Below are 27,621 nucleotides of genomic sequence, written 5' to 3'. Positions count from 1 at the left end.
GCGTATCACATGTAACTGATCCTCTTCCTCTCCTGTATCCAGTCTGTGAATAATAGAAACCGTACAGAAAAATATTCTTCAGTAACACTGTGCGCCATTCCGCAAGGCGTGCTATGGTAGGTAAGCTCCTGACTCATTAGTAAAACAGCGCTCTAGCTTCAGTCTAATTGACAGTTCTGTTTACCTGGATCCAACTTCCTTCATTTTCTTACGTCACTGTTGCTTCATGTAATATATTTAACTTAAATTGGTCTTCTAATCTTCATACAATTCTGGAATCTATAGGATAGGCTATGGTATGGTTACTTCAATTTAAAAATGGCAGATGTATGCTTAGAAGTTTTAATTATGAATAGTTAAAGTGCCCAATGATCTCCACATACGTGTGGAAATGAATCTTATGACGCACATGAAGATACCTACGATGCAGAATTTTGAATACCAGAATGCTACTTTTCCTCCTTCATTGTAGGATCTTCATTACTAGTCATAAATGTTAGAATAGTAGTCTTATCCCCACTAGTACAGTATCCAGGAACCAGACTGCCCCCATAATGGCTGTGGAGTGCTCTTCGGGCTCAAAGAAGAGCATAAAGTCAGTGTTTGAGGACAGGTAGGTTGGTTGTGGACTGCCAATGTTTTGGGCTTAGCCCCAGTATTGGAACTTTCATAGATTCCCATAGCTTGTATTATTCCCTTTTGTAGCATATCCGCCTCTTTTTGTAAAAGAGACCAACACTAAGCCTCAGCCAGTCAGAGGAGCCTCACCCCATAGAACCCTCCTGAAGGAACCTCAGAGCCTTAGATTTTCTACCGCACGTTGTGCTTAGGGACTCTCTTTTGAGCTCTGCTCATTTTCTATTCTTTTGAGAGATTTTCGTCAACTTTTTTTCTTTAGGATTGTTTAGAGTTTCTTCTGAAATATCTGACAAAGAGAAGAAGGCCCTTTTCAAGTCATGTTCCACCTGTGACAAGAAAAGGTTATATGTGGAGGACAGGCATAAGGACTGTATATATTGCCTGTATCCTGATCATACGGCTGCGGACTGCAAGATCTGCTGCACCTTCTCTACAAAGACCCTCCGGGACCGTGAGGGTCGCCTCGTCACTTGGCTCCAAAAATTGAAGTCCAGAAAAGAGACAGTGTCAAGTGACAGTGAGTACTCTTCTTCAGCTACATCATCCAGAAGGTCAGTCAAAAGGGGTAGGGTTTCCCCTTCACCTTCTGTGGAGCGTCCAGTTAAGGCCTCAAAAAAGACCCCCCGTGAGTCTGAGCGCCAAAGTCCTGTCAAATCTCCTCACCAAGGTGTAAAGGAGAGGGAGGGACCATCTACACCTTCAGCAGTGGTGGCGACTGCTTTAACATTCAAAAAACCGTCTTCTCAGTCTTCTGAGAAGTCTGGGAAAAGCTCCAAATCGTCGACAACTGTTAAGACAAGCGTCGGAGTCGCGTAGGAAACAAGGTCGCGTAGGACACAAGAGATAACGATAACTACATAACCCAGGAGCAAGCCCGCCCGAACTACCAATCCCAGAAGGCCGTGCGAGGCAGTCGCGCTGAGAGGGCGTCCCCATTTAAGCAACCCGGAAGCCAGCAGTAAGCGTCGAATATTCTGAAATATCAACGCGAGTACGGAGAAGCTGCCAAGTGGAAGGTGAGCTCCGTTGTATTCGGTGGCTTTGGAACAGGAACCAGGAGATTCCGGTGAGGAACAACCGATGCCCAGAACAGCGTCAGCGGGGCTCCGCTTCACGCTCTGTTGTTCTTTGTGAACTCCGGTCCGCTCCGACCCCTTGTCAGTCCCCGCTCGAGGGTTCTCGAGCAGTTAGGACTTCGGTCCTTCCGGTACTCTTGGACAGTCCCCGCTCGAGGGTTCGAGCTTTGTGGACTCCGGTCCTTTCGATACATACGACAGTCCCCGCTCGAGGGTTCGAGCTGTGTGGACTCCGGTCCTTTCGATACATACGTCAGTCCCCGCTCGAGGGTATCGAGTAACAGGACGAGGTCCTGTGACGTGACCTGTGGCCAGTCCCCGCTCGAGGTTATCGAGTGTCAGGACGAGGTCCCTTGACGTGACCTGTGGCCAGTCCCCGCTCGAGGGTATCGAGTGTCAGGACGAGGTCCTTTGTCGTGACCTGTGGCCAGTCCCCGCTCGAGGGTTATCGAGTGTGGAGAACAAACTTTGTTTAGCGCATTTGCCCTCCGTTGGAAGCGTGTCAGGACTGACACGCATGCGGAGGACGATTAAGACGGAGCGAAATCCATAACGAGGATAGACGCATCGAGTGGCATTTTCGGCCATTGATTAGCACGGTGTCCTCTGTTGGAAGGTGCTAGGACTAGCATCATTGCAGAGGACGGTTAGACACTATCCAGTACCATTTCGCTGTCTTACTTCGCTTATGTTTTGACCGTTAAAGCAAGCCTGAATAAAGAGCTTGTTTACTTCAACTATCAGCCTGGTACATCCTCTGTGAGGTTAACAGGGGGGTGTGTGGGATTAGACTGAGTTACCCGATCCCGAGGAAAGCAGGATTACACAATATTCGATATCCAACATCAATCAACCTCCTGGTCGAGTAACCGGTCATGGCCACCTTGGAGGACGTGTTGGCGGCGTTAGTAGACGTCCAAAACTAATTAGCTGCTTCACGACAAGAAACGGCTGACTTAAGGGCTAGGGTGGATCATCAACAGCGCAATCCGTTCAACGCGGGAGCGTCTACCACGGGAACCCCGGCTGCAGTGGTGGTTGAGATGCCGGTAGCCATACCACTTGCCACACCGGAAAGGTATAGTGGGGATCCTACCACGGTTCAGGTGTTCATAACGCAAGTGGTGCTGCATTTCTCCTGTAAACCGAAGTCGTTTCCAACCAACCAGGCGAGAGTGGCCTTCATGATATCCTATTTGGCAGGAAATGCAGCACAATGGGCGGTTCCTTTGGTAAGCCGGGACGATCCGCTACTGTACGACTGGGAACAGTTCCAGGAAGAGTTCATAAAGGTGTTCGATCGTAGAGCAGATTCGTACACAGCCGACAGGGAACTGCTGGAACTGAAGCAAGGCACAACCGGGCTGGTCCATTATCTGAACGCGTTCAGGCGCTTGGTTGCGGAATCCAAATGGCCCCCTGCCAAACAAACAGCGCTTTTTCACCAAGGATTGAGCGAGGACTTGAAAGACGTGATAGCGCAGATAGATCCCCAACCGGTGCACTGCGAAGACCTGATCAGCCTGGCCCTTCGCCTCGACCATCGTCTTAGCGAAAGACGTGGGGGGGTGCACAAGGACAAAGCACATACCGCGTCGGGTCAAACGGCTATCACTGAGGCGACGCCCACACCCCGCGTGGAATCCATGGACATTGGGGCCGTTAGAGCTAGCCTCACGGCCACCGAGAAAGAGTCGCGAAGAAAACAAGGTCTATGTCTGTACTGCGGCAAAAAGGGACACTACGTTCGCGAATGCCCTGCAAAACCCAAGACAGGACGTTCTCGTCCCTGTCGAATGTCCACAGCTTCAGTGGACAAGCCGGCGGAAAACTAATGAGCTCCCAGAACAACGAAGGGGATTCTCGGAGTCATGGTTCTATCCCTTCTGCACAACTACACTCATATGAGAGCAAAAGACACTTGTTCATCCCTTTACAGTTGTTGGTTCGGAACTGATGGGTTTCGGTCTCGGCGATGGTCGACTCTGGGGCCACAGGGCTGTTTATGGACAAGAGGGAAGCACATCGCGTAGGAGTCGCGCTACAGGAGTGTGTGGTCCCGGAGGAAGTCTTTGCTTTGGATGGGCGCAGGTTGATTTCAGGGCCCATCAGCCACCACACTGGGAATATTGAGGTAGTCTACGGGACTCAACACACAGAGACTCTGGATTTTAACATCATCTGTGCTCCGCAGTACGGGATCATATTAGGCTTACCGTGGCTGAAAAGACACAACCCCTCGATCAACTGGGAAACCCAGGAACTAAGAATGGACTCCCCTTTCTGTTTACGTGTCTACACACAGAAAAAGGAAGCTCCGGAGGACCAGGGGTGGGTGGTGGCCACAGCAGCTGAAAAGGAGATGGTTCTCCCTGAAGCCTATCGGGGTTACAGGGACGTGTTCGATGATGACCAAGCGGAAACACTCCCGCCACATAGGGTATACGACTGTCAAATCGACCTGGTCCCGGGAGCAACGATACCTGGCAGGAGGTTGTATGCCTTGTCCGAGCCCGAAAACCTCCACCTCCGGGCGTACCTGGATACGATGCTTCGCCTAGGCTTCATCAGGCCTTCGAGATCCCCTGCGGCCTCACCGCTGTTCTTCATCCTTAAGGCTAACGGGGAACTCCGCGCTTGTGTGGATTTTAGGGCGCTTAACGCCATCACGATTAAGAACCGGTAACCGTTGCCCCTCATCAACGTGCTCCTGGAACAAGTAAAGAAGGCCCATGTGTACACCAAGCTCGATCTGAAAGGGGCATACCATCTGGTCCGCATGCGTCGCGGAGACGAGTGGAAGACGGCTTTCAAGACGAGGTTCGGCCTGTATGAGTATAGAGTCATGCCCTTCGGGCTATGTAACACCCCTGTCGCGTTCCAGTTCTTTTTGAACGACGTGCTGAGAGACATCCTGGATGTATACGTCGTCGTATACATTGATGACATTTTGATTTATTCGGACACCACAGAGGAACACGTGAAACATGTGGCCTCAGTACTACAAATCCTTAGAGACAACTCACTTTACTGCAAGCTTAGCAAATGCGACTTCCACGTGACAACAGTGGAATTTCTGGGGGTCATGTTGAGCCCAGAAGGCCAAACCATGTCTGAGAGAAAGGTGAAAGCAGTAACAGACTGGCCGGCGCCACGGAACATCAAAGACGTACAGAGCTTTCTTGGCTTTGCCAACTTCTACCGCCGGTTCATAGAGGGGTTCTCTGGGCTAGTGACGCCCATCACACAACTATTGAGGAAGTCGGTGACGTTCCGTTGGTCGGACGAAGCGGAGGGGGCATTCCGTGCCTTGAAACACGCCTTCGTATCCGCGCCTGTCCTTGCCCACCCTGACCCGGAACAGCAATACACGGTAGAGGCGGACGCATCCGACCTGGCGGTGGGAGCCATACTGTCGCAGAAGAACCCTGAGACGGGGGTGCTACATCCTGTTGCGTTCATGTCACGCAAATTGAACCAGGCGGAAAGAAACTACCACGTCGCCGAGAAGGAACTCTTGGCCATCAAGGACGCCTTTTCCGAGTGGAGACACCTGTTGATGGGGGCTAAGCACGTAGTGATGGTCTACACCGACCATCGGAACCTCCAGTTCATGACGGCCGCTAGGCAATTGTCTCCTCGCCAAATGCGGTGGATGTTGTTCTTCTCCGGCTTTCACTTCACCATCACATACAGGCCAGGAACAGAAAACAGGAAGGCCGACGCGCTGTCTAGGCAATCCACAGAAGCTCGGAGTCCACAACCGGCAATAGAGTCCATCATCCACCCGAGCAAGGTGGTTGGGGCTATCCAGCCTGGGCACTTCCTACGCGACGTTCAGAAAGGAGTCAATACCTTTCGATGGAAAGCATGGTTGCGGAGGCACGAGGAGTGGCAGGTACGCGACGGCATTCCAGTTAAGGGCGGCTGTGTGTTGGTGCCTACCGCAAGATTACAGAAGCAGGTATTCGTGTGGTGCCATGAGTCGGCCAGTGCAGGACACTTCTGTAGGAGAGTAGGGTCTGCAATCCTATGATCACCCAGATTTTTGCTTTTTGCTGCACTGGTTTACGACTTTCCCTGCCTGTGGGCCTGCTAATCAGACCCACAGCCTAGCTGTTCTCTCTATCCAAATTGTACTCAGGTACTGAATTGGCACTGGGCCCTCTCCAAGTCCCTGTACCCAGGGCTGAGGTGCACCCAGAAGTCTCCCAGGGGCTGAAGCATGTATTGTGCCACCCCTGGACTGACTAACTAAACTGACACAACTGGCTGCACGACAGCTGGGGCAAGGTGGTGTACTCACCCTTTGCTTTAGATATAGTATACCTATATCTAACCCTAAAATGGACACACAGATCTCCTATCAGTCACTCCTATGGCAGGCCTTAACAATCCTGAAGGCAGAGTGCTTGGAATCGTGTGAGATGGTGCTCTGGCATGAGCTGAGCCTGTCTGCGGCTTTCGGGATCTATCCCTTAGCCGTTTCCATGATATCGCATACCATATACTATTAAGTGCATTATAATCCTCGCGATTATATGCCAACTCTGGTATCGCTTTATCAAAACATGTCGAGTAAGGTGTCATACGAATTGGAATACTAACCCCTCGCCAATTCTGGCGACGGGGTTAGCATTCCACCCTTCTAGAGGGACACGACATGTATGTAACCTCTAACCCCGGTTAAAGTCAGAGCCTCAGCTCCACAAAATGGATGCTGCCACCGAGACACAAGTCTGCCCTCCTGCTGCTGGGAGTCCTCCCAGGGCAGGAGATAAGGACAAAGGGTTTCCTACCAGGGGCGGTGCCAGCACCGTCCCAGACAGGATTTTGTGTATCCTAGGTAGGCAGGGCTTCAGAGGAAGGTGACTGCAAGTGGCACCCCGGTGCTCACTGTGCATAGGCCGGCTGAAACCAGTTCCAGGGGCACTCCAGCCCCTGGCCTGGGGAAAGCCCGCCAAAGGAGAGGGGTGTAACCACCCCCCTCCTGGTCCCACCCATAGGGCAGGACTTAGTCGCGTGCCAGCCCCCTTTTCCCAGATAAAGGTAGGAGCAGGCCCCCTTCCAAATTAGATCATCTTTGGAATCAAGACACGACTTTCTACGAAAGGACATCAAGATTTCTTCTTCAAGATTCTCCCTTGTGACTAAGGAGTAGTCACCCTGCATCCGCAGGCACCACCCGAAGAACACTGCGGTCTGCTGTAAGTCCTTCCTCCGGAATCTGACTGCCCAGCTCGACAAGACCCGGCTTCCCTGGCACCTCCGACCTCTACTCACCTCTACAGCCAAGCTGAGAACCGTGAGTGCGACGAGACCTCAAGGGACCGACTATTGCCAAGACTGCACGACTTCTGCACAGCAAGCCCGCCGAGTAATCTCCTGGCGAGTGCTTTGGGGTCCGAGAAGCCCCAACCCTGAGCAGCTCCAGCACCGAAGAGCAGCCCCCCAGCATCTCCACGATCGGCGTGGGGCCCTTCTGCTTTTTGCTGCTCACCGCGTTGTTTGGCTACTAGCCCGCTGGCTTGTGGCCTTCTGAACGACGCCCGACGACATCACTGCTGCTAGTCTGGTTGCTCCAGACTGGCCCTTGCTCCCTTCCAGAAGAGGAGCACCCCGGACCCTCCTGGTCCACTCAAGACGCCATTTTGAGTCCACCGCGTGGGCTTGAATTAGCCAAGGCTTTGTTGCCCAATCCTGGGTACTTCGACGCCGACAGCTTCATCCATCGTGGGACAGCTCGCCTCTCCATCCTGGTCGCCGACAACGCCTCCTGGTCCGTGAGATCTGCAGAGCACAGCGTCGCCCACTCACCTAGTCGAGGTGACTACCATCCGGTGCCCTCCTGGTGCCCACTGACTACTGGCTAGTAGTCACGAACTTGGTCCCCTCTGCTTTCAGGTGTCATCCATCTTCAAGATCCAGGCTTGGATCAACTCGAACTCTCTTCACTGGTCGCCTGCCAGCATCTTTCTTCCAGGCTCCTGGTTCGTCGACGAGGAGTCCCGACGTCTTTTGAGACCTATGCAGCTGCAGCCCCTGGGCTAGGTAACTTCGGCATTTCGGTGCCCCAGCATAGCCTCACTATCCAAGGGTCAGGATCCACTGTCGTTTTCTTCCTACCAGGTCGGGTTCGCCCGTAAACACTAACTTTAACTTTACTAGCTTCCATAGACTTTGTCCCGCATCCCGCGTGAGAGTGCACACTCTGCACCCGAGTCCCCTGGGCCTCCTAGAAGTAATCTAACGATTCCCTAGTCAAGTCCTAGCGATTCCAAAGCCTATTAGTACTGTACTTACCTGCTAGTAATTTCGCATTCCACTTTCAGAGTATATGGTTTTTCGTGCCCCTCGGGCATTTGTGTATACTGTGCTAACTTAAGTATTTTCGTAAGAGTTTTGTTGTGGGCCTAGCACCCTGTCCTCATAAAGAGTACAGGGCTGTTGTGATTCTAATAAATACACTGTTTATTTTCATAACACTTGTGTCGTGTCCTTTCACTGGGTGTTCAAGGGGTAATGTGATGGTAAAACAGCTGGCTTAACACGCCCTCTAGAGTCTTAGCCTTAGACTGCTCGTATCCATGCTACTAGGATAGCTGGTCTATAAGGTTGACTTACAACCAATCATCAATAAGGGTTGTTTGGACTGATATATAGTGATCACTAGAATAGTGAGCACTGCACATCAGGCCAACTTCTCACAACTTCGGACTGGAGAAGACGATCGACTACGCCTTACGTCAGTTCTGGTGGCCTACGTTGAGGGCGGATGTGAGGAACTGGATCAACGCTTGTGCGACCTACTCCGCCATGAAACCGGATCACCAATGCCCACAGGGGTTACTGCATCCACTACCGACTCCCACCAGGCCATGGGATTGCATCTCCCTGGATTTCGTTGTGGGGTTGCCCGGGGACAAGGGATGTACTGCTATTCTGGTGGTCGTCGACTACTTAACCAAGATGGGTCACTTCATCGCTTGTAAGGGAGTACCCACGGCCGGACAATTGGCTGTCATGCTTCTGAAAGAGGTGGTAAGGGCTCATGGCCTCCCCAGCGTTATCGTTTCAGACCGGGGATCGCAGTTCACGGCACGGTTCTGGAAGACCTGGTGTTCAGCACTCCATGTCACCTCAGCGTTGTCAACCAGCTACCATCCGCAAACAGACGGACAGACGGAACGCCTCAACCAAACACTGAAGCAATACCTCCGCTGTTACATTGACCAAGGAAAGGAAGAGTGGGTGGACCTGTTGTGGCTTGCAGAAATCGCGTACAACAACGCCACACACGCCTCAACCAAGGTGTCACCTTTTTACGGCAACTACGGGCACCATCCCAGGTTCCTTCCGTTGTCGCACCCTTCGTCAACGTCGGGAGTTCCTGAAACCGCCAAGAGGGTGGCGCACATCAGGGCGACTGTGGTGAGAGCAAGGAAGTGCTTGGAGGAGGCCAAGAAGAGATATAAAACAACGGCGGATAAAAGGAGGCCGGGCCCGCTGTATCAAGCCGGGGATTACGTATGGGTATCTTCCAGGAACCTACGTTTCCGTAAACACAGCGTTTTCCATCCCCGTTTCATAGGGCCTTACCGCATCAAGGACTGCCTAAGCCCGGTGAACGTAAGGTTGGAGTTGCCTGACAACCTTCGGATTCACCCTGTGTTCCATGTTTCGCTGCTCAAACCCTCTTTGACGCCCAAACACACTGCGCCTCCTCCGGTGTGGGTGGACGGAGAGAAAGAATACGAAGTCCACTGCATCAGGGATTCACGTTGGCGAAGGGGTAAGCTGTGGTACCTGGTTGCATGGAAAGGGTACGGGCAGGAGGAGGAGTCCTGGGAGCCCGTCGCCGGGATCTGTGCGCCGCGGTTGGTGTCGGCGTTTCACAGGAAGTACCCGACCAAGCCCGGTCCGGCTGGCGGACCCTGACGGGAGAGGGATGTATTGTTAAGACAAGCGTCGGAGTCGCGTAGGAAACAAGGTCGCGTAGGACACAAGAGATAACGATAACTACATAACCCAGGAGCAAGCCCGCCCGAACTACCAATCCCAGAAGGCCGTACGAGGCAGTCGCGCTGAGAGGGCGTCCCCATTTAAGCAACCCGGAAGCCAGCAGTAAGCGTCGAATATTCTGAAATATCAATGCGAGTACGGAGAAGCTGCCAAGTGGAAGGTGAGCTCCGTTGTATTCGGCGGCTTTGGAACAGGAACCAGGAGATTCCGGTGAGGAACAACCGATGCCCAGAACAGCGTCAGCGGGGATCCGCTTCACGCTCTGTTGTTCTTTGTGAACTCCGGTCCGCTCCGACCCCTTGTCAGTCCCCGCTCGAGGGTTCTCGAGCAGTTAGGACTTCGGTCCTTCCGGTACTCTTGGACAGTCCCCGCTCGAGGGTTCGAGCTTTGTGGACTCCGGTCCTTTCGATACATACGACAGTCCCCGCTCGAGGGTTCGAGCTGTGTGGACTCCGGTCCTTTCGATACATACGTCAGTCCCCGCTCGAGGATATCGAGTAACAGGACGAGGTCCTGTGACGTGACCTGTGGCCAGTCCCCGCTCGAGGGTATCGAGTGTCAGGACGAGGTCCCTTGACGTGACCTGTGGCCAGTCCCCGCTCGAGGGTATCGAGTGTCAGGACAAGGTCCTTTGTCGTGACCTGTGGCCAGTCCCCGCTCGAGGGTTATCGAGTGTGGAGAACAAACTTTGTTTAGCGCATTTGCCCTTCGTTGGAAGCGTGTCAGGACTGACACGCATGCGGAGGACGATTAAAACGGAGCGAAATCCATAACGAGGATAGACGCATCGAGTGGCATTTTCGGCCATTGATTAGCACGGTGTCCTCTGTTGGAAGGTGCTAGGACTAGCATCATTGCAGAGGACGGTTAGACACTATCCAGTACCATTTCGCTGTCTTACTTCGCTTATGTTTTGACCGTTAAAGCAAGCCTGAATAAAGAGCTTGTTTACTTCAACTATCAGCCTGGTACATCCTCTGTGAGGTTAACAGGGGGGTGTGTGGGATTAGACTGAGTTACCCGATCCCGAGGAAAGCAGGATTACAACAACACAGCAGAAGGCTCCGTTGACAAAGGCGTCTAAATCTAAGGTGACAAAAGTGGTGCCATCATCGTTGTCGACAGGATCGTCGACGACGGCGACATCGACGAAGATGTCGACGGGAATTTCGACAGAGGATTTCGTCGACGATGGTGACTCCGACGGTGTCGTCGACGAGTTCTTCAACGGCGACAACCATAACGATGACGACGGCAGGATTGTCGACGGTGTCGACGATGCCCATCTCATCGTCGGCAGTCCGTCCGTCGACGGTGGCTCTTCCATCATCCACGACGGTTATACCTTCACCTTCTCCATCGTCCACTGTTCCATCGTCGACGTACAGGATAACTATTTCCTTGAAAAGGATAACTCCGGACATGACGTCTCCAAGGAGGGTTACCCCCTTGCCTCCCGCTTTGTTACTAGAAGAAGAAGAGGAGGATTCTGACGAAGAGTATCAGGAGTCTTTTAGGTATGCCCACAGTCCATCTCAGCTGCTGATTAAAAGTCAGGACACTGATTCTGAGGGCGAGTTTCTTCATGAATGTACTTACCAACATTCTTACCAACGTCAAGAATCCGCAGGCCAAGAAATGGTGTCTGTTCCTTTCTTTCTTTTGGCAGATCTCCATAGTATGCTGCAGGACTATAAAAACAGGTCCTCTCAAGTTACGACTCAGGCAGAGTCTGTCCCAGCAGTTCAAACTACGACTGCCCCTACAACTCCATTGATGATTTCTCCAGTGTTGCCAGCTCAGGTGTTCTCTTAGCCTCCAACACCTGCTTTGAATATTCCTTAAACGCTACCGGACGTACAGGATGATTCCTCAGATGAGGATAAAAATATTGATAACAGGCCTAATCAAGGCTTAGAATGGGATGAGTATGTGATCCCTGATCCCGCATCGCCTAACCCAGATACGGTGGATTGTTCCCCAGCGGATGTCGGGGGTTTCCATAAGTTGATGGAAAGAGCATCAAGCCGGTTTAAGCTACCTATGCCTTCCGTACAGACGGAGTGTTCTCTCTATGACTTTAAAGAGCCCTATAGGAAGGTGAACCGATCTATACCCATTGTGGAGCATGTGTGGGATGAGGGTCTTAAGGCTATAAGAAACCCGGCTACTGTTATTTCAGTCCTGCCATGCCTGGAAAAGAAATAGAAGGCGTCTGAGGATGGTCCATCGTCCTTGACTGGACAACCTAAACCGGACTCTGTTATGTCACAGGCGGCACAGAGGAAGTCCCGCAACCCTTCGGCACCCCTTACAACTCCTCCCGATAAGGAGGGCAGGCATCTTGATAATGCAGGAAAGAGGTTCTCGTCAATGGCTAGCCTTCTGGTGCGAGCGGCGAATGCTCTGGCGATATTGGTCAGGTATGATCGCCAATTGTGTTGTGACCTTTCACCTTATTTGGATCAACTTCTACAGGAGGCAAAAGGTGAGGCCAAGAAAATTCTACAAGAAGGGAAAGCGACATCGGCTGAGGTGCTAGATCGTGCCATGGACATCGCCACTACAGCTTTTAGATCTTTGGCTGGAGCTGGAGTACTTCGTCGCCAGGGATGGCTCAGCGCGACGTGGTTTAGATCAGAGGTCCACAATAAGATCTTGGACCTCCCCTTCGACGGAGAGGTGTTATTCGGAAAACACATAGATGATGCCCTCCAAGAGATTAAGAAGGATAAAGTGACGGCTAGGTCTCTTGGTACGCTTCAGTACCAGAAAGCTCCTTTCAGAGGTGCCAGGGGCAGGAGTACCACGTCATACAGAGGCTCATACCAGCAGAAAAGGTACTCGTCATATGGATCAGCGTCGCAACAGTATCGTCAGCCCTATCATCAAAAACAAGGTCAAGCCTCGACTTTCTCTAGATCGAATACCAGAAGGAAACAGAACCGCCAGGGACGTGATACGTCCAAGAGGTAATAACGGCGTTCTAGCTCTGCCTACTGTGCCCACCTCCATGACAACATCTGTAGGAGGCAGGGTGTCACAATACCTCAGCAACTGGTCTCAGATAACATCGGACCGTTGGGTGCTCAACATAATTCGAAAGGGCCATACCTTGGAATTCACTCAAATCCCACCTTCCAAGCCACCTGCTGCCATTCCATTAAAACATCTGCGTCTCTTGTAGCTCGAAGTTCATCAGATGCTGCTGAAGGGAGCTGTGGAGCTGGTTCCCGTATCTCAAAAAGGGAAAGGATTCTATTCCAGGTTCTTCCTGGTGAAGAAGACACTGGAGAAATGGCGCCCTATTTTACAACTCAGGGAGCTAAACACCTATCTCATTTCCCAATCCTTTTGGATGGTTTCCCTTCAGGATATATTACGTCTCGTCAATCCAGGGGATTTCATGGCCACTCTCGATCTCGAAGATGCGTATTTTCACATTCCCATTCACCCTGCACACAGGAGGTTTCTACGATTTACAGTAGCCAAGAGCCACTTTCAATTCAGGGTTTTACCCTTCGGACTTCGCTCTGTCCCAAGAATCTTTACCAAGGTGCTGGCACTGGTGGCAGCTTTCCTACGGAAACATCACCTTCAGGTCTTCACATACCTGGACAATTGGTTGCTGAAGGCTCCGTCCAGAGAGGCTGCGAGAGAAGCAGTCAACGCATGTACGAACCTATTCCAGAATTTGGGTCTTACTCTCAACAAGGAAAAATCATCTCTGATTCCGTCCAGAACAGCGCGTTTCCTGGGGGCCATCTTGGACTCAAATCTCAGCAAGGCTTTCCCATCCTTAGAAAGGCAGGAAAAACTGCGAACCATGGCACTGCTCTTGAAAAGAAGATGGTGTATTTCAGTACGCCGTCACAAATCCCTTCTGGGAGTGATCTCCTCATGCATCCCTCTAATCCCTCACTGCAGATTGCGGATGCGTCCCCTTCAAGAGCAACTAGACAAACAGTGGAGGTAGGTTCACGGCTCATTCGACGACAAGGTGGCGATTACTTTTGCAATGAAAAGAGCGGCCTTGTGGACGAAACAGGAAAACCTTTCCCAAGGTCTATCCTTCGTAGGCAATCCGTCTCCTCAAGTGGTGACAACGGATACGTCACTGGACGGCGGTGCTTCAGTATCTTCATGTCAGCGTGCATTGGTTGCCCCAGCACCGTCTTCTTCACATCAAACTCCTAGAACTCAGGGCTATCAGGCTAGCACTTCAAGCATTTCTTCCTCGACTGCAGGGGTCGGAGGTTCTCATCCGGACAGACAACACCACGGCCATGCATTATATAAACAAGGAAGGGGTACCAGTTCTCTTCCGTTGTCTCAGGAGGCCCAGAAGATTTGGGAATGGGCTATTCTGCACGGAATATCACTGCAGGCAGAACATCTACCAGGAGTCCTAAACGAAAAGGCGGACAGACTCAGCAGGCTATCGTCAGTCAGTCACAAATGGGAACTGAACCAAGTGGTCTTGGAAGAGATTTTTCAACGGTGGGGCAAACCCTCACTAGATCTATTTGCCACCTGGACCAACAAGAAATGCCGGTCTTATGCAACCAGGCTTCACTATCGAGGGTCATTAGGGAATGCGCTTCCAATAGCTTGGTCAAGAGCATTTGTGTACGCCTTTCCCCCATTCCACTGATCCCGAGGCTTATCAGGAATATCAAAACGGAACCGTGCAAGATGATCTTAATAGCTTCTGCTTGGCCGAGACAGTTCTGGTTCACAGAACTTCACCTTCTGTCACTCGTCCCTCCTCTTCCTTTGCGGACGATTCTGGACCTACTCACGATGTCCCACGGACAGATTTAGCACCCGGATCCAGAGTCATTACACCTGACTGCATGGCTCCTGAGCAGCGAGAATTCATGAACCTTCTCATCTCGAATGAAATAAGAGAATTTCTATCCCATGCTAGAGCTCCTTCCACAAATAAAACTTACCGTTTAAAATGGAAAAGATTTTGCATTTGGTGCCGGAAGGAAGGTGTTGAACCTTTCTCTTCTCAGCCTCATCAGCTTCTACCTTATCTTTTGTCTTTGGCTAAGACAGGATTCATTCATCCATAAAGGTTCACTTGGCAGCGATTTCTCGCTAGACACTCGGCATCTGGACCTTCTCTCTGGTCTTCAAGAATAATTAAACAATTTCTCAAAGGCTTGTTTCGAGTCTACCCCCCAGCCTCCTACATGGCATTTGAATTTAGTTCTCGCACAGCTCATGAAGGATCCCTTCGAACCAATTCATCGTACAGACATAACATTTCTTTCATGGAAGTTGGCTCTCCTGCTTGCCCTCACATCGGCGTGACGCATTGGGGAATTTCAAGCTCTCACAATAAAGGAACCTTTTCTCCAATTCAAGAGAAATACTGTGATTTTGAGGACTAACCCGAGGTTCATACCTAAAGTGCCTTCAGACTTTCACCTAAATCACCCAGTGATTCTCAAGTCTTTCTTTCCTCAACCTTCCACACCAGCGGAGAGGTCACTTCATTCTCTGAATGTGAAGCGGGGCTTGAAATTTTATTTGGATCGCACCAAAGGGTTTCGTAAATCTTCACAATTATTCATTGCTTTTGGTGATCCTCGCAAGGGCCTTCCACTTTCAAAGCAAAGTATTGCAAGATGGATTTCCAGTGCTATTCTATATTGCCACTCAACAGCGGGTAAGCCGCTGGACAACAGGATTAGAGCACACTCCACAAGATCCGTGGCTTCATCTACAGCTCTCTTCGCGGGAGTACACATCAGAGACATTTGCAGAGCTGCGACTTGGAGCAGCGTGCACACCTTCACGAAGCATTACTGCTTGTAATCCCTGACACAGGAAGACACAGCTGTGGGCCATGCAGTCCTGAGGAACCTCTTCCACTAATTGGTGAGCTTTCCCTACCATCCCTCCTTCCTTTGTTTTTATGCACATTTTGTGTTTAATTTTGAATCAAATTGTTATTTCAGTATATAGTTTACTTCTGTTTTCATGATGGTACAGAGGCAATCATGTTTCTTTTTATGTCCCAAAATGTGCTTTATTTCTTACTGCTAGCTACTCTGATACAAGCTATGGGAAGCTATGAAAGTTCCAATACTAGGGCAAGAAAACAAGTTACTTACCTGTAACTTTGGTTCCCCAGTATTGGTAACTTTCATAGATTCCCATGCGCCCACCCTCCTCCCCTGGGAAAGCTCAGCCTTCAGCAGATGTGGTTACTGTTACACAACGGCTACGAAAATCTGAGATTCTATGGCAGGACCGGAGGCTTCTGATTATGCTTTCTCATTTCTTTACTGCACAAACAGCAGCCAATGAAAAGTAAACTACAATGGGTAAAAAACATTTCCCATGAGGCTTTGAACCACGCCTCCAATTACAGTAACCAATCACAGTAGTAACAAGCATATAAAGTATAGAGACACTAATCTGGCCTCCTCTTTCTTTGCTGCTCCGCAGCCCAGATAAGTGCTCCTTACTTTCTATGCTTGTATGACTTTAGATTATAAGCTGTAACCCCAGGCGCATGTTTTTCATGATCATATCGTGCTATTGTATCATTGCTATTGTGATGTACCGTTATGATGATGTTTATGTTGATGCTTCTGTTGCCTGTTAGAGTTGCCGCGCTATGGCGCCGTGTTGGTTAACGCAGCGGTCGGTGTCCCTTCCTTCTCGACCTCGGAGCGGTGCTGCTCTTGCCCGCTCCGTGCCCCAGTGCATTTAGGTGGAGCGCGTGTAGCGCTCGTAGGCTCTCCCTGTGCCCCCCTTTTCGCTGCTCGCGGCTGTGGCCGCTGTTGATCGCGGTCACGATCCGGAGGGACTTAACCCCCCCTTTGGGGAAGGAGGCACATGTAGGCGCTCGGCTGAGGCCCGGCGTGCGTCTTCAGGGTCCCGCGCACGCCTGTGCGCGCGCAACCCTTGGTGCCGAACGGACGCCCTAGCCCCGGCTGAAAGGGGACTCCACGCAATTTGGCCAGGAGCTGAGGGACCATTATTCGATCTTAATATAGCAGCGCTTTCCCCCCTTTGGTGTTTGGAGGTCTGATCTTTTAACCCCTAGCTTCCCAGTGACAGCGGAAGTAGGGTAATTTTTGGCAACCCTTTCTGCCTGATTTGGGTTGATTTTTCCATCCATTAGTCCTGGGAATGGACTTAATGCTTTGATATTTCTTGGTATTTCCGGCTCCTGCGCCTGGCACTTCCCCAGTTCGACGCCCCTGACTGGGCTGGCAACTCTGCTTCCCTCTGGGGATTTTCTAGTGGGATTACGAGGTCCCTTGTGAACATGGCAGATACTGAGTACTGCGAAGAGGAGGGCACTGCGGGCGATTACCAGGGCAATGACGAATATTACGAGGAGGAGTCTATGGAGGATATAATTGACAAGAAGCTGGACGCTAAGCTTGATAAGGCCCTCTCCTCAGCCCTGCTTCCATTAGCCAAAAAATTGGAACTGCTGGTCCCTGGTAAGCCTCTGCCTCTTCCTGTCCAAGATCCTTCACGTCCCTCTCTCCATAAGAAGGTGGCTCTTGATCCGTCCTGGCCCCACGCCCAGTCCTATGATAAGCTTTATAAATCCAAAGATTCTTCCGCTGGCGACAAGGCCTTGCCGTCCCGCCCCCCCTCCTAAAGACACCACCACTGACACGGACACAGATTCCTCTGATGCTGCGCCCCGCAAGCGCTCTAAGAAACGCAAGCATGCCTCCCCTTCTGTTACTCCCTCGCCCTTCTCCTTTGACCCAACGGACATTGTACATCCTAGGTCCTCTGATTGGGTCCCCCCCCTGCTGTGGCGGAATACCTGGAGTCTCATCTCCGTAAAGGTTTTGATAAAGAGGTGAGAGCTCGCCTTAAGTCCGAGTGCCCCCGTCCCGACCTGGCCCATAAGGTGGCCGTTACCCCAGACATCGACCCTTCCATGACTACTTTCCTCGAAAAATACAAGAAAGACCCCAAAAAAAGGAATTGATCGCGCGCTCAGAGCGTGCCAAGATAAGGTTCTTGACCTTTCAGGGCCTTTGGCCAAGATACTGGAGCTGGCCCTCCAGGCTCAGGAGACAGGTGATGCCATTCACCCTGAAGTCCTTGCGGGTTGGGCGCAGCGAGCCATTTGCATGTTGGGGAACGCCAACTGCGCACTAGCTTCTGAGAGACGGAAGTCTCAGCGCCAAGAAACCGCAGGGTGTATGCTGCGCTCTACAAATGTTTTAAATTCAAATTCAAATTCAAGTCGGTCTTACTCCGGATTGACCCCCAATTGGTTGAATTGGCTTCGTCGGAGCCAGGCCCTTTGGCGGAAGGGCAGTTATTCGGGGACAACTTTGTAAAAGACGTTGCTAAATTTGTCAATACCTTTGCATCCTTGGATAAGTCTCAAGCCTGCCTGAAGAGGGTGTTGCACCAGGTCTCTAATAGGGCCGGTCGTGGCAGAGGACGCTCGACCGGCCGCTACTCGAATACCAGTCCTCAAGGAGGTTACGCCCCTAGACGGGGCAGAGGGTATACACAGGAACCAGACCAGGCGGGCTTCTACCCGTCAAGATCCCGCGGCTTCAGGGGCCACTATAATCGAGGGGAAACAGAGGCTACAAAAACTTCGACAATCAGTCCTCTGGTAAGTCAAATGTGTCCTTTGGTCCCTCTAGGGGGGAGGTTGCGTCATTTTGTAATGAATTGGACGAGTCTCACGGCAGATGCTTGGGTCTTACATACCGTCCAGGGCTACGAGATAGAGATGGTGGAATGCCCCCTGCAACCTTTTCCCCCTCAACCTCTCCTTTTTCCCCGTCTCGAACAGAGTTTTATAGACTCAGAGCTGGAAGAACTTTTGACAAAAAGGGCTATTGCGGTAGGACCCTTCATTCCAGAAGGCTTCTGCAGCAACGTCTTTCTAGTTCAAAAGAAAGGAGGCGGTCAACGCCTTGTCCTATGTTGGAGAGACTTCATCCCCTTTGTAACTTATCGCCACTTCAAGATGGAGGGCATCCCTCTTTTACGGGACCTCCTGTTGGAAAACGACTGGAGGGTCCGATTAGACTTAAAAGATGCCTATCTGACAGTCCCCATCTGCCCATCTCATCAGAAATATTTGCAGTTCCCTTGGAAAGGGTGTTGGTATCGTTACAAGGTGCTTCCCTTCGGTCTGTCTTCAGCCCCTTGGGTGTTCACCAAGCTTCTCAAACCTGTGATCTCTCGCCTTCGAGAGATGGGAGTGCGTCTCATTGTTTACCTAGACGACATGCTCGTTCTGGCCCAGGACAGGTCCCTTCTTCTCACTCACTTGGAGTGGACGACGTCCTTACTGCAGAATCTGGGATTCGTGATCAATACCAAGAAATCGGTGATGGTACCGAATCAGCAGATGGAATTCCTGGGTTTCCTGATAGAATCTGTTTCAGCTCAACTGCTCCTTCCCCTTCACAAGATCAGGTCCATCAAAAGGGAAAATAGGTCCACCTTGACCAAGGAGAAGATTTCCTTGCGTGTGCTGGCGCGGATTGTGGGCCTTCTGGCCTCGTCGATCCAAGCCATCTTTCCCGGCCCGTAACACTACAGGGCCCTGCAGAGACTAAAAATCTTTTACTTACAGAGGAAATTTCACTACGACCACCTTATCCCCCTTTCCCCCGAGGCCCGGGAGGAACTCCAGTGGTGGCTGGAGCATATGTCAGCCTGGAATGGCCGAGCCACCTTCGGCGCAGCCCCGGATGTGGTAGTCGAATCGGACGCCAGTCAATGGGGCTGGGGCGCTCGCTGAGGAGATTATACCACAGGAGGGCGATGGTCAGCAGACGAACTCTCACTACACATAAATTGTCTGGAGTTATTGGCAGGGTCCTTTGCCATCAGGTCTGTCTCACCGGTGAAGAGCAATTGTTGTATTCTCCTCCGGATGGACAATGTCTCAGCGGTGAGATACATCAACCGATTAGGGGGGACGAAGTCCCGAATGTTGGTACACATTGCGAAGGAATTTTGGCACTTCTGCCTGGATCGCAAGATCTCTGTAGTGGCGGAATACCTTCCGGGGAAATTCAATCAGGTGGCGGATTGGAATTCCCGATTTCTCCGAGACTTCAGCGATTGGAGACTTCACCCATTGTTGTTCTCTCAGATCATGACTATGCGAGGCCCCTGTCAGGTAGACCTGTTTGCTTCTCGCCTCAATGCCCATCTCCCCCTGTTTTACAGTTGGAGACCGGACCCGATTGCGATGGGGATGGACGCGTTCCTTCACCATTGGGGGCAGCGGAGGAATTATGCTTTTCAACCGTTTGCACTGATTCCGAGAGTGGCGGCATTGTTACACCGGCAGAGGGCGACAATAGTGTTGGTGACTCCGTTCTGGTCGACTCAGTTGTGGTTTCCCACACTGTTGGAGTTATCTGTGGAATTCCCCTTCCGGCTCCCAGTCTTCCAGACGCTTCTGCAGGACCCAGTGGGAGCTTGCCATCCCTTAATCCTGCAGAACCAGTTGACCTTAATGGCGTGGACGCTCTCCGGAGACATGAATGCCTTGCGGGCCTTTCACGAGAGGCTTCCGGCTTTATGCAACAAGCGTGGGCTCCTTCCACCCGGAAACGATACTCTGCATCTTGGAAGAAGTGGGTGGGTTGGTGCCTTTCAAAGCAGGTGGATCCCGTGGGATCAAATGTGACTGATGTGCTGAATTTTCTGTCTGAACGTGCAGCTTCAGGCCTGGCTTACAGGTCGGTTAATAATTTCAGGTCTGCCATTTCTGCTGGCCACGACCACATCGACGGTAAGCCTGTGGGGATGCATCCCTTGGTTTATAAGTTGCCTAAAGGTGTGCGTGTGGCCAATCCTCCTCGGCCCAGGTATTCCACAATGTGGGATGTTACAAAGGTGCTTAATTTGTTGGAAACCTGGCCCAATATTGGTGATTTGTCTTTGAAACAGCTCTCTGCCAAGCTCACTATGCTATTGTGCCTCATTTCATGTCGCAGAGTTTCAGATGTTAGAGCTTTAGATTTGGCTGGTAGGATGTTTTCTCCTCAGGGTGTCTCTTTTGTTATCACACGTCGAACTAAGACCATGTCACGCTCAGTTGAGTATCCAGCCTTTCCACATAACAGCAAGCTATGTGTGTTGCAGTGTCTCAAATGTTATGAGGAGCGTACTATTGCACACAGGGTTGATCCTTTAGGCCAATTGCTGATCTCTGTTCAGAAACCCTTCAAACCAGTCGCTGCGGCTACTTTAGCTAGATGGGTTAGATGGATCATGTCGGAGGCTGGCATTGATATATCTGCTTATGGTGCTCATTCAGCTAGAGGTGCAATGGCTTCTAAAGCCTATTTATTAGGTTCCCTCTTGGAGGATATCCTAAAAGCGGCTGATTGGTCTTCGGATTCAATGTTTAAAATGTTTTATTATAAACCTATTCCTCATGTTTCTGATGCTGTGATTGATGAGCTTGATTGATGAGCTTTGAACCAGCATAATCAGAAGCCTCCGGTCCTGCCATAGAATACAAAATTTTCTAGCTGTCGCGACAAGAATTTTAGATTCTATTAAGGACACGGAGGCGAGGATTATCCCACCCGTTGAGACAGTTATATAACTGTAGAATTGTCTTGAAATGATGTTGTTTAACAACTTTGTACCCACCCTCTGAGAAATATAGTTTGTGGGCTTCTTTTCTCAAACTTCTTTTTCTGTTTTAGGAAATGACTCCAACAAGAGTTAACTGCCTTCTGTGGATTGTGCTGCTGCCCCTTCCTGGTGGAAGATGATTCCTCATGGTTTTGGATCTTTCTCCTTTGAGAAATCCTACGGAACTGTTCTCTCCGTTGAGAGTTAAAAACTTTTTTCTATGTGACTAGACTGTTCGCGCAAAGAAAGAGGAGGCCAGATTAGTGTCTCTATACTTTATATGCTTGTTACTACTGTGATTGGTTACTGTAATTGGAGGCGTGGTTCAAAGCCTCATGGGAAATGTTGTTTTTTACCCATTGTAGTTTACTTTTCATTGGCTGCTGTTTGTGCAGTAAAGAAATGAGAAAGCATAATCCTCGCCTCCGTGTCTTTAATAGAATCAGAAATTCTTGTCGCGATAGCTAGAAAATTTTGTACTCTGAGGTTCCTTCAGGAGGGTTCTATGGGGTGAGGCTCCTCTGATTGGCTGAGGCTTAGTTTTGGTCTCTTTTACAAAAAGAGGCGGATATGCTACAAAAGGGAATGAGGCCTAGGCCTTTTTCTTTCTCTTTTGTACCTACTGCGATGTTATTTTTGTTACCGAGACTCCCATTCCGACAACGGGGAATGATACAAGCTATGGGAATCTATGAAAGTTACCAATACTGGGGAACCAAAGTTACAGGTAAGTAACCTGTTTTCTTAGTGTTCACTGTAGTTCAGAGCTGCCATTACCTGGAATTCTTAATGACCACAAGCTGCCAAGAAACACGATGTTGTATTGGTAACAGCCATCACAATTCAGTTCTAAAAGCTATGCAGCGGTTGTTCTGTTTTGTCCATCGTATACCACGATATATGCCTGGCTTATGGATCAGTGGAATTGGACATGGTTTATACAAGAATATGTGCCAAATCTAACAGTCCTTATGTCAGTTTGGGGGTCCTTCTGCTGGGTGTCTTTTGAACTGAGACAGCAGATGGCTTAAGTATTTCCCAATAGCTATTTATCACTTGTAAGCAAGAAACGTTGAGGGATACTTTGCTAAGTGTTTGGTCCATTTAACTCTTTGGGTTTAGTTGTAATTGTCTCTGCCGATACTTTCTGCCGTTTTTAGTGTGAATTGACCACAATACTAAGATTACAGCATACATAGTGGAGTTAGAAATAGCGTCCCCGGTAAAATGTCGACTTCTCTATGATACGCAAAACAATTTAGTAATGTGCCAAGAGAAATGTATGCGTTTTGCATTTGCCAACTAGAATGATAAAATATATGGATTATACATGTTAATATTTTGTGGGGTATTTGGCACATGGTTGCTAAGTCAAAAGAAAGAGGTGTGTGGGCTTTGCCTGAGGAAGGTGGTATAGGTGCAATTTATAATCTTGAAATACTGCTTGCTAGAGGAGACCAAGAACCAATTTCCCCTTGCCTTGCTCAGTTGTCAATCTTAGTGGCATTTGGAGGCACACAGTTGGGAATGTTTTAGCAATCCTGCAGATAATAATTGTGTGAAACTAATATTTTTCATTAAGGCCCCTAAATATACTGTTTTAAAACGGATTAGTGTTTGAAATGCAGAATGGATTATAGGAGTTGTTCACATGGTTCTATAAATAATGTCTGAACAGTAAATAAAAAACCTATCCCTCTTGACGTTGATGTGGGCATGCTGTATCGAGGGTGTACTAAAAGAGCATTCCATATACCTGGCCTGTTTCCAGAGAAAGCTTGTTTACTGGTGTTTCTGGATCTGGATGTGCCAAGCCTGAGAAGACCTTGACTTCTATAGATTCTGTTTGTGTCTGAGATTATTTCGATACTGTGATAAATATTTCGGTTTGTTCACATGAATTGCCTGATACATAGTGCATGCTGTCTTCTATGCCAAGCAGTGTTCCAAGGGTGGCCAACAGAGGTATTTCAGGACAGACATTATGTGCTGAGATATGTCTGCGTCCGAAACCAGATGTGCTGCTGCGTGGGTGACTGCATTAAGAGCTGAGATTTGGCGAGGTTATTCAGTAGCACATTTCACCTAGCCTACACTTCAGATGAATAAGACTTGGACTGCCAGCTTATGAACTTGTTTTGAACAGAATTGCTTGAGACTACTGTAAAGTTTCCGATGACATCTGGTGTTTCTGTCCATTACTTTAATGTGGCGGTCAAGGTGAAGTCGTTTCTAAAGATTGATGCCTGAGGATTATGCTGAGATGTGTTTTGTTTTACTGAGAGCAGAGGAAATTCAGCCTTCTGTGGTTTCTGCTTGAGTTTCATATTATTCTTCGGGTTTTGCATTTTCATAAGTGAGGTACTGACGGCCTTCAAAATATGTGAGCATTGAGTCCTAATACATAGCTGGAGATGTGTGGCTCACTGGTTAGAGCGGCAGACTCTGATGCAGAGGTCTGGCCCGGACCTGGGTTCATTTCCCGTCGCGGCAGGGTCTTGGGCTCAATGTCCTCGGACCCGATAATTCTCTCGCCTCGGTGCCCACTCTAATCATGGGTCCCACTCTGCAACTCTGGGCAATATCTTGCTTAATCTCCTCACCGGCCCTACTGCTAGGATGCCTGGCTTCACATTGGGGTGCCCAGGAGTGGGCACTTCACAGGAACAGGCCAGGACGGGTTTCTCAGCGGCACAGCGCGGGGACACACTGGCTAGTGTAACCAGGCGCTTTATAAGCTCAGTATTATTATTATTATAGCTGTGTATCATATCCATAATATAGAAAGGATTTCTCTGTCTTTTTAAGGCACTGCTTAGTGACTCCACCTAAAGATCAGGGATGATATGTGCCTAGTGCCCAGAGCCGTCAACTTTGGGACTGGGGAATCAAGTTTGAATCATGGCATAGGCTCAACATCCTGTGATTCTGAGCAAATCATTTAATTTCCAGATGCCTAAAAGAGAAGTTAAAAAACTAAGACAAGAGGTTGGAGCCTTGACTAAATCTTTATGAGATTGTAGGAATTCAGAAATGGTGACCTATCCTGGTGCATTGTAATCTGCCTGAAAGATACGCCCTAAACGAGGTAAGCACTATTTCCGCCAGTAGCCATACTATTGGGTTAAAACTTACAGGGAGGTCCTGTGATCAACTCTAACATTGTTTGATCAAGAAGGATCGTGAAGAATGAGTTTTCTTCAATAAAGAAGCAACAAGTGTTTTCCACAGTTTTGATATTGGAGGTTTCAGTTTTGTGAACAAATTGGAAACCAGATTGGAAATCTACAAATCAGTTATTATTACAATGGTAGCCTTCTAGTTGGCTGGCAACAAATTTTTCCTGAATCTTGGAGAATAAGAGGAGGACTGTGAAGAGCCTGCTATTCTCCTGTGCCTCTGGACCAGTGTTGGGGTTTTTGAGAAAAGAGCAGAACATGGCACAACTAGAAGGAATTTGGTAGAGTGCCCTGTTTCAAGCCGGAGTCCTTCCTTTGTTGACAGATGTTGGAAAGGCCATTGGAGTGTTACTCATGTATTGAAGAGAAGATGGGTCTGATGACAGTGATAGTTTGGGGTTATCTATGCCTTTCTTCGCGGTATTCACAGTGATAGTGGAGAAGACATTCAAAATTTCTGTGGGGAATTTTTTTGTTGATAATATTCTCTGTATTGTATAGAGCTGCGTGTTTGATTACATTCTCCCTAATTGCCATGTTTTTGCTGCATATGTGGAAGGACAGGTTGTTTCCTCTTATACTCTAGCAGAAGAGTTGGACTGCGTTATCTTGATTGTTTCTTATGATCTGGAAAAGTTCTCTGAAGTGATTTCGCCCTACCATATGTTTCTATTTTACTGATGAAGCTTTCACCCTGTGAATAGTTAGTTTGATCTGGCAATTATATGTTTCAAGAGGTGTTGGGGATTTTATTAATTTCCTTTCAGGTGTTCGTGACATTTTTGAAATTTGTTTACATAATTGTATTTCCAGTGGCTGTGGGTGCTAGTTTGCTGTTGATAAAATGAGCTCACCGTTATATCATTATTCTAGCTGGAAGGGGCCCATAGACAAGCCATCATCAGACATCACTGTATAACATAGCTCACCACCTTTGGCATCCTTTCTATACAGGAATTATCTATTCTATGGCAGTACATTTTAGCCAGTGTATCATAGCGAGCTCTGGATCTTTCATAGATTCCCAATCCTATTCCATTTCATCTGAGTTGCAATCTTAACTATGCTTAATGTAGGCATACCTTCAGTGAATTAGCATATGTAAATAGTAATTCCATTGTGTAGGTCTACACGAGAGGCAATGATGTAGTAAAGCTTATATGTTACCAATTGATGGACTTTCTTGTCTTACATTTTTCATGTCAAGACTTTTGTTGCCCCCTTGGTTAGAGTATTTCTGAGAAATATTTGACAAGAAAGATATATCCTGCAGGAACTAGCTACAAAATCCTACTTACAAATAAGATTTAGAGGCGGTATTATTCTTCCCAGCTGGGTCAATCTCTTCTAAATGTCAGGGTCTCTTTTCGGCCTTTTGTCTATATTAAGGGAAAGGATTTGACTTCTGCCCACAAGCTTCCTCCTTTCATGTTGTTTACTTTAAAAAGGATATTTTTCTGTGTCTGTAATAATCATGGCCTCACTCAAGTACAAATGTTGGGTGAGATTTGCAAATCTTTTTCTTACAGAAGTCCAAGACAGATAGCTTTGAGAAACCACTGTAGTGTTGGATCTCCATGCTCCTGTGGCTGCTCTTGTTCCTATCCATCACATGGCCTCCCCGTGAAATAATGTTTATCTGAGATGAGATTCTTGTCATGAAAGTTCTCACCATTTCTCTTGCGTATATCTATATTCCTCCCAGACACTTAAACACAGTTTTCTTGGAGTATAGCGTGTTAACTTAAACATAGTTGTAGTATTTTATATTTCCAACATAGAATTATATCTTGCATGTAGTGTATTTTTAAGTTTTTTTGCTCGTGTTATATCAGCTAGGTTGGTAAGTTCTACGTTGTTGCGATGTAATGATTTCTCTATTTCCAGCTATGACGAAGATCCGGGGCCACCACCATTTTCTCCAGCTCGTGCACGTTGGATTCGAGTGATCAATCGAGTCCGGGTGAGGTTGCAAGAGGTAGGATTGGCTTGGGAACACCCTTTGGCTGTGTTCTTTCTTCAGTGTGTATGTTAATGTTCATTCAACATAGTCTGTCCTCCCATGTGTACAGTTATTTTATATTCGTACAAAATAGGCTGTTGCCATTGTTATATGCTTAAAATATTCATTGTCTTCTCATACCTGTTCATTTTCTGTTGCTGCGATTATGCATTAATCACCATAATTTGGGCAGCTGAAACATTCTAGTCTAATGTTTTTCTGTTGTGGTACAGGAGTTGGTCTGACTTATTATTTAGATGGTTTATGAACTGAAAGTGCTCTCAAATCCAATTACCTCTTCTCTGTATGATGTGGTAAGAAAAATATAGAATCCCAGTGGAAAATGTTAATAGTCCTGGAGAACATTTAAGAGGAATTGTCCATGTTCTGTAATGTAACTAATAGATGCGTGAGCATATGTTTGCCCGAAGGCTAACCATGTTACTTTTAGTTTGCTTGGTCTTGCCTTTTCGTAAACTGTGTGTACCCTGTCACCTAGTGGTAGGAAAATGAGGCTGCTTTATAAATTCAGATATTTGAACAATAATTACTACACATGCGTAAAAAAATATCTGTTGCCCTTACTCGGAGGTTCATTCTCTCTGATTCCCAATTCGTTGTGCCTTACATGTACATGTTGCAAGTAATACGAGTGCACTGCTTGGTTCAATGAACGTTGTTCAATATTCACTGTGCTTTCCTAGGAATCACTCCCCTCTCCGGAGTGTATACTAAATGATACTAAGTTCAAATGTTATCGAACTGTCTCCTAGGGCACTAGATGGTTGGCTGTGTTGTCCTGCCATTTTTTTAATCCAAATAACTCATTTCTCTTTCATTTAGAATTTCCAAAATATTTTATTTATTTCTTTTTCACCACTGTTTCATCTCACATTGGTTATGTGGCTCATTATCTTTGTCTTTAATGCATTTCAGTCAATTGATAACATTTTCGTTACTTTTTAGTCATTCCCTTTCATTCCCAATGCATTTCGGCATTTCTATGCCTTCATCCGGGGACAATCTGTAAAGTAAATGGTATATATTCAAATTTTTTGTTTGATTTGCCTCCACC

General features: G+C 48.6%; 1 protein-coding gene across 7 annotated transcripts in view; it reads left to right on the top strand.

Moving 5' to 3' along the window:
* Positions 1–27,621, top strand: part of UNC13B (unc-13 homolog B) — a 3,555,093-nt gene that overhangs the window by 1,433,469 nt on the left and 2,094,003 nt on the right. For all 7 annotated transcript variants that reach the window (XM_078674667.1, XM_078674666.1, XM_078674664.1 and 4 more), the window contains one exon: positions 26,432–26,522. In XM_078674667.1, coding sequence (XP_078530793.1) covers positions 26,432–26,522 — 91 coding nt within the window. The remainder of the gene's footprint in view (positions 1–26,431; positions 26,523–27,621) is intronic.

The sequence above is a fragment of the Lissotriton helveticus genome, chromosome 2_1 (assembly GCF_964261635.1).
Source record: "Lissotriton helveticus chromosome 2_1, aLisHel1.1, whole genome shotgun sequence".
NCBI classification, from domain to species: Eukaryota; Metazoa; Chordata; class Amphibia; order Caudata; family Salamandridae; genus Lissotriton; species Lissotriton helveticus.
This window is presented reverse-complemented; position numbering and strand designations above follow the sequence as displayed.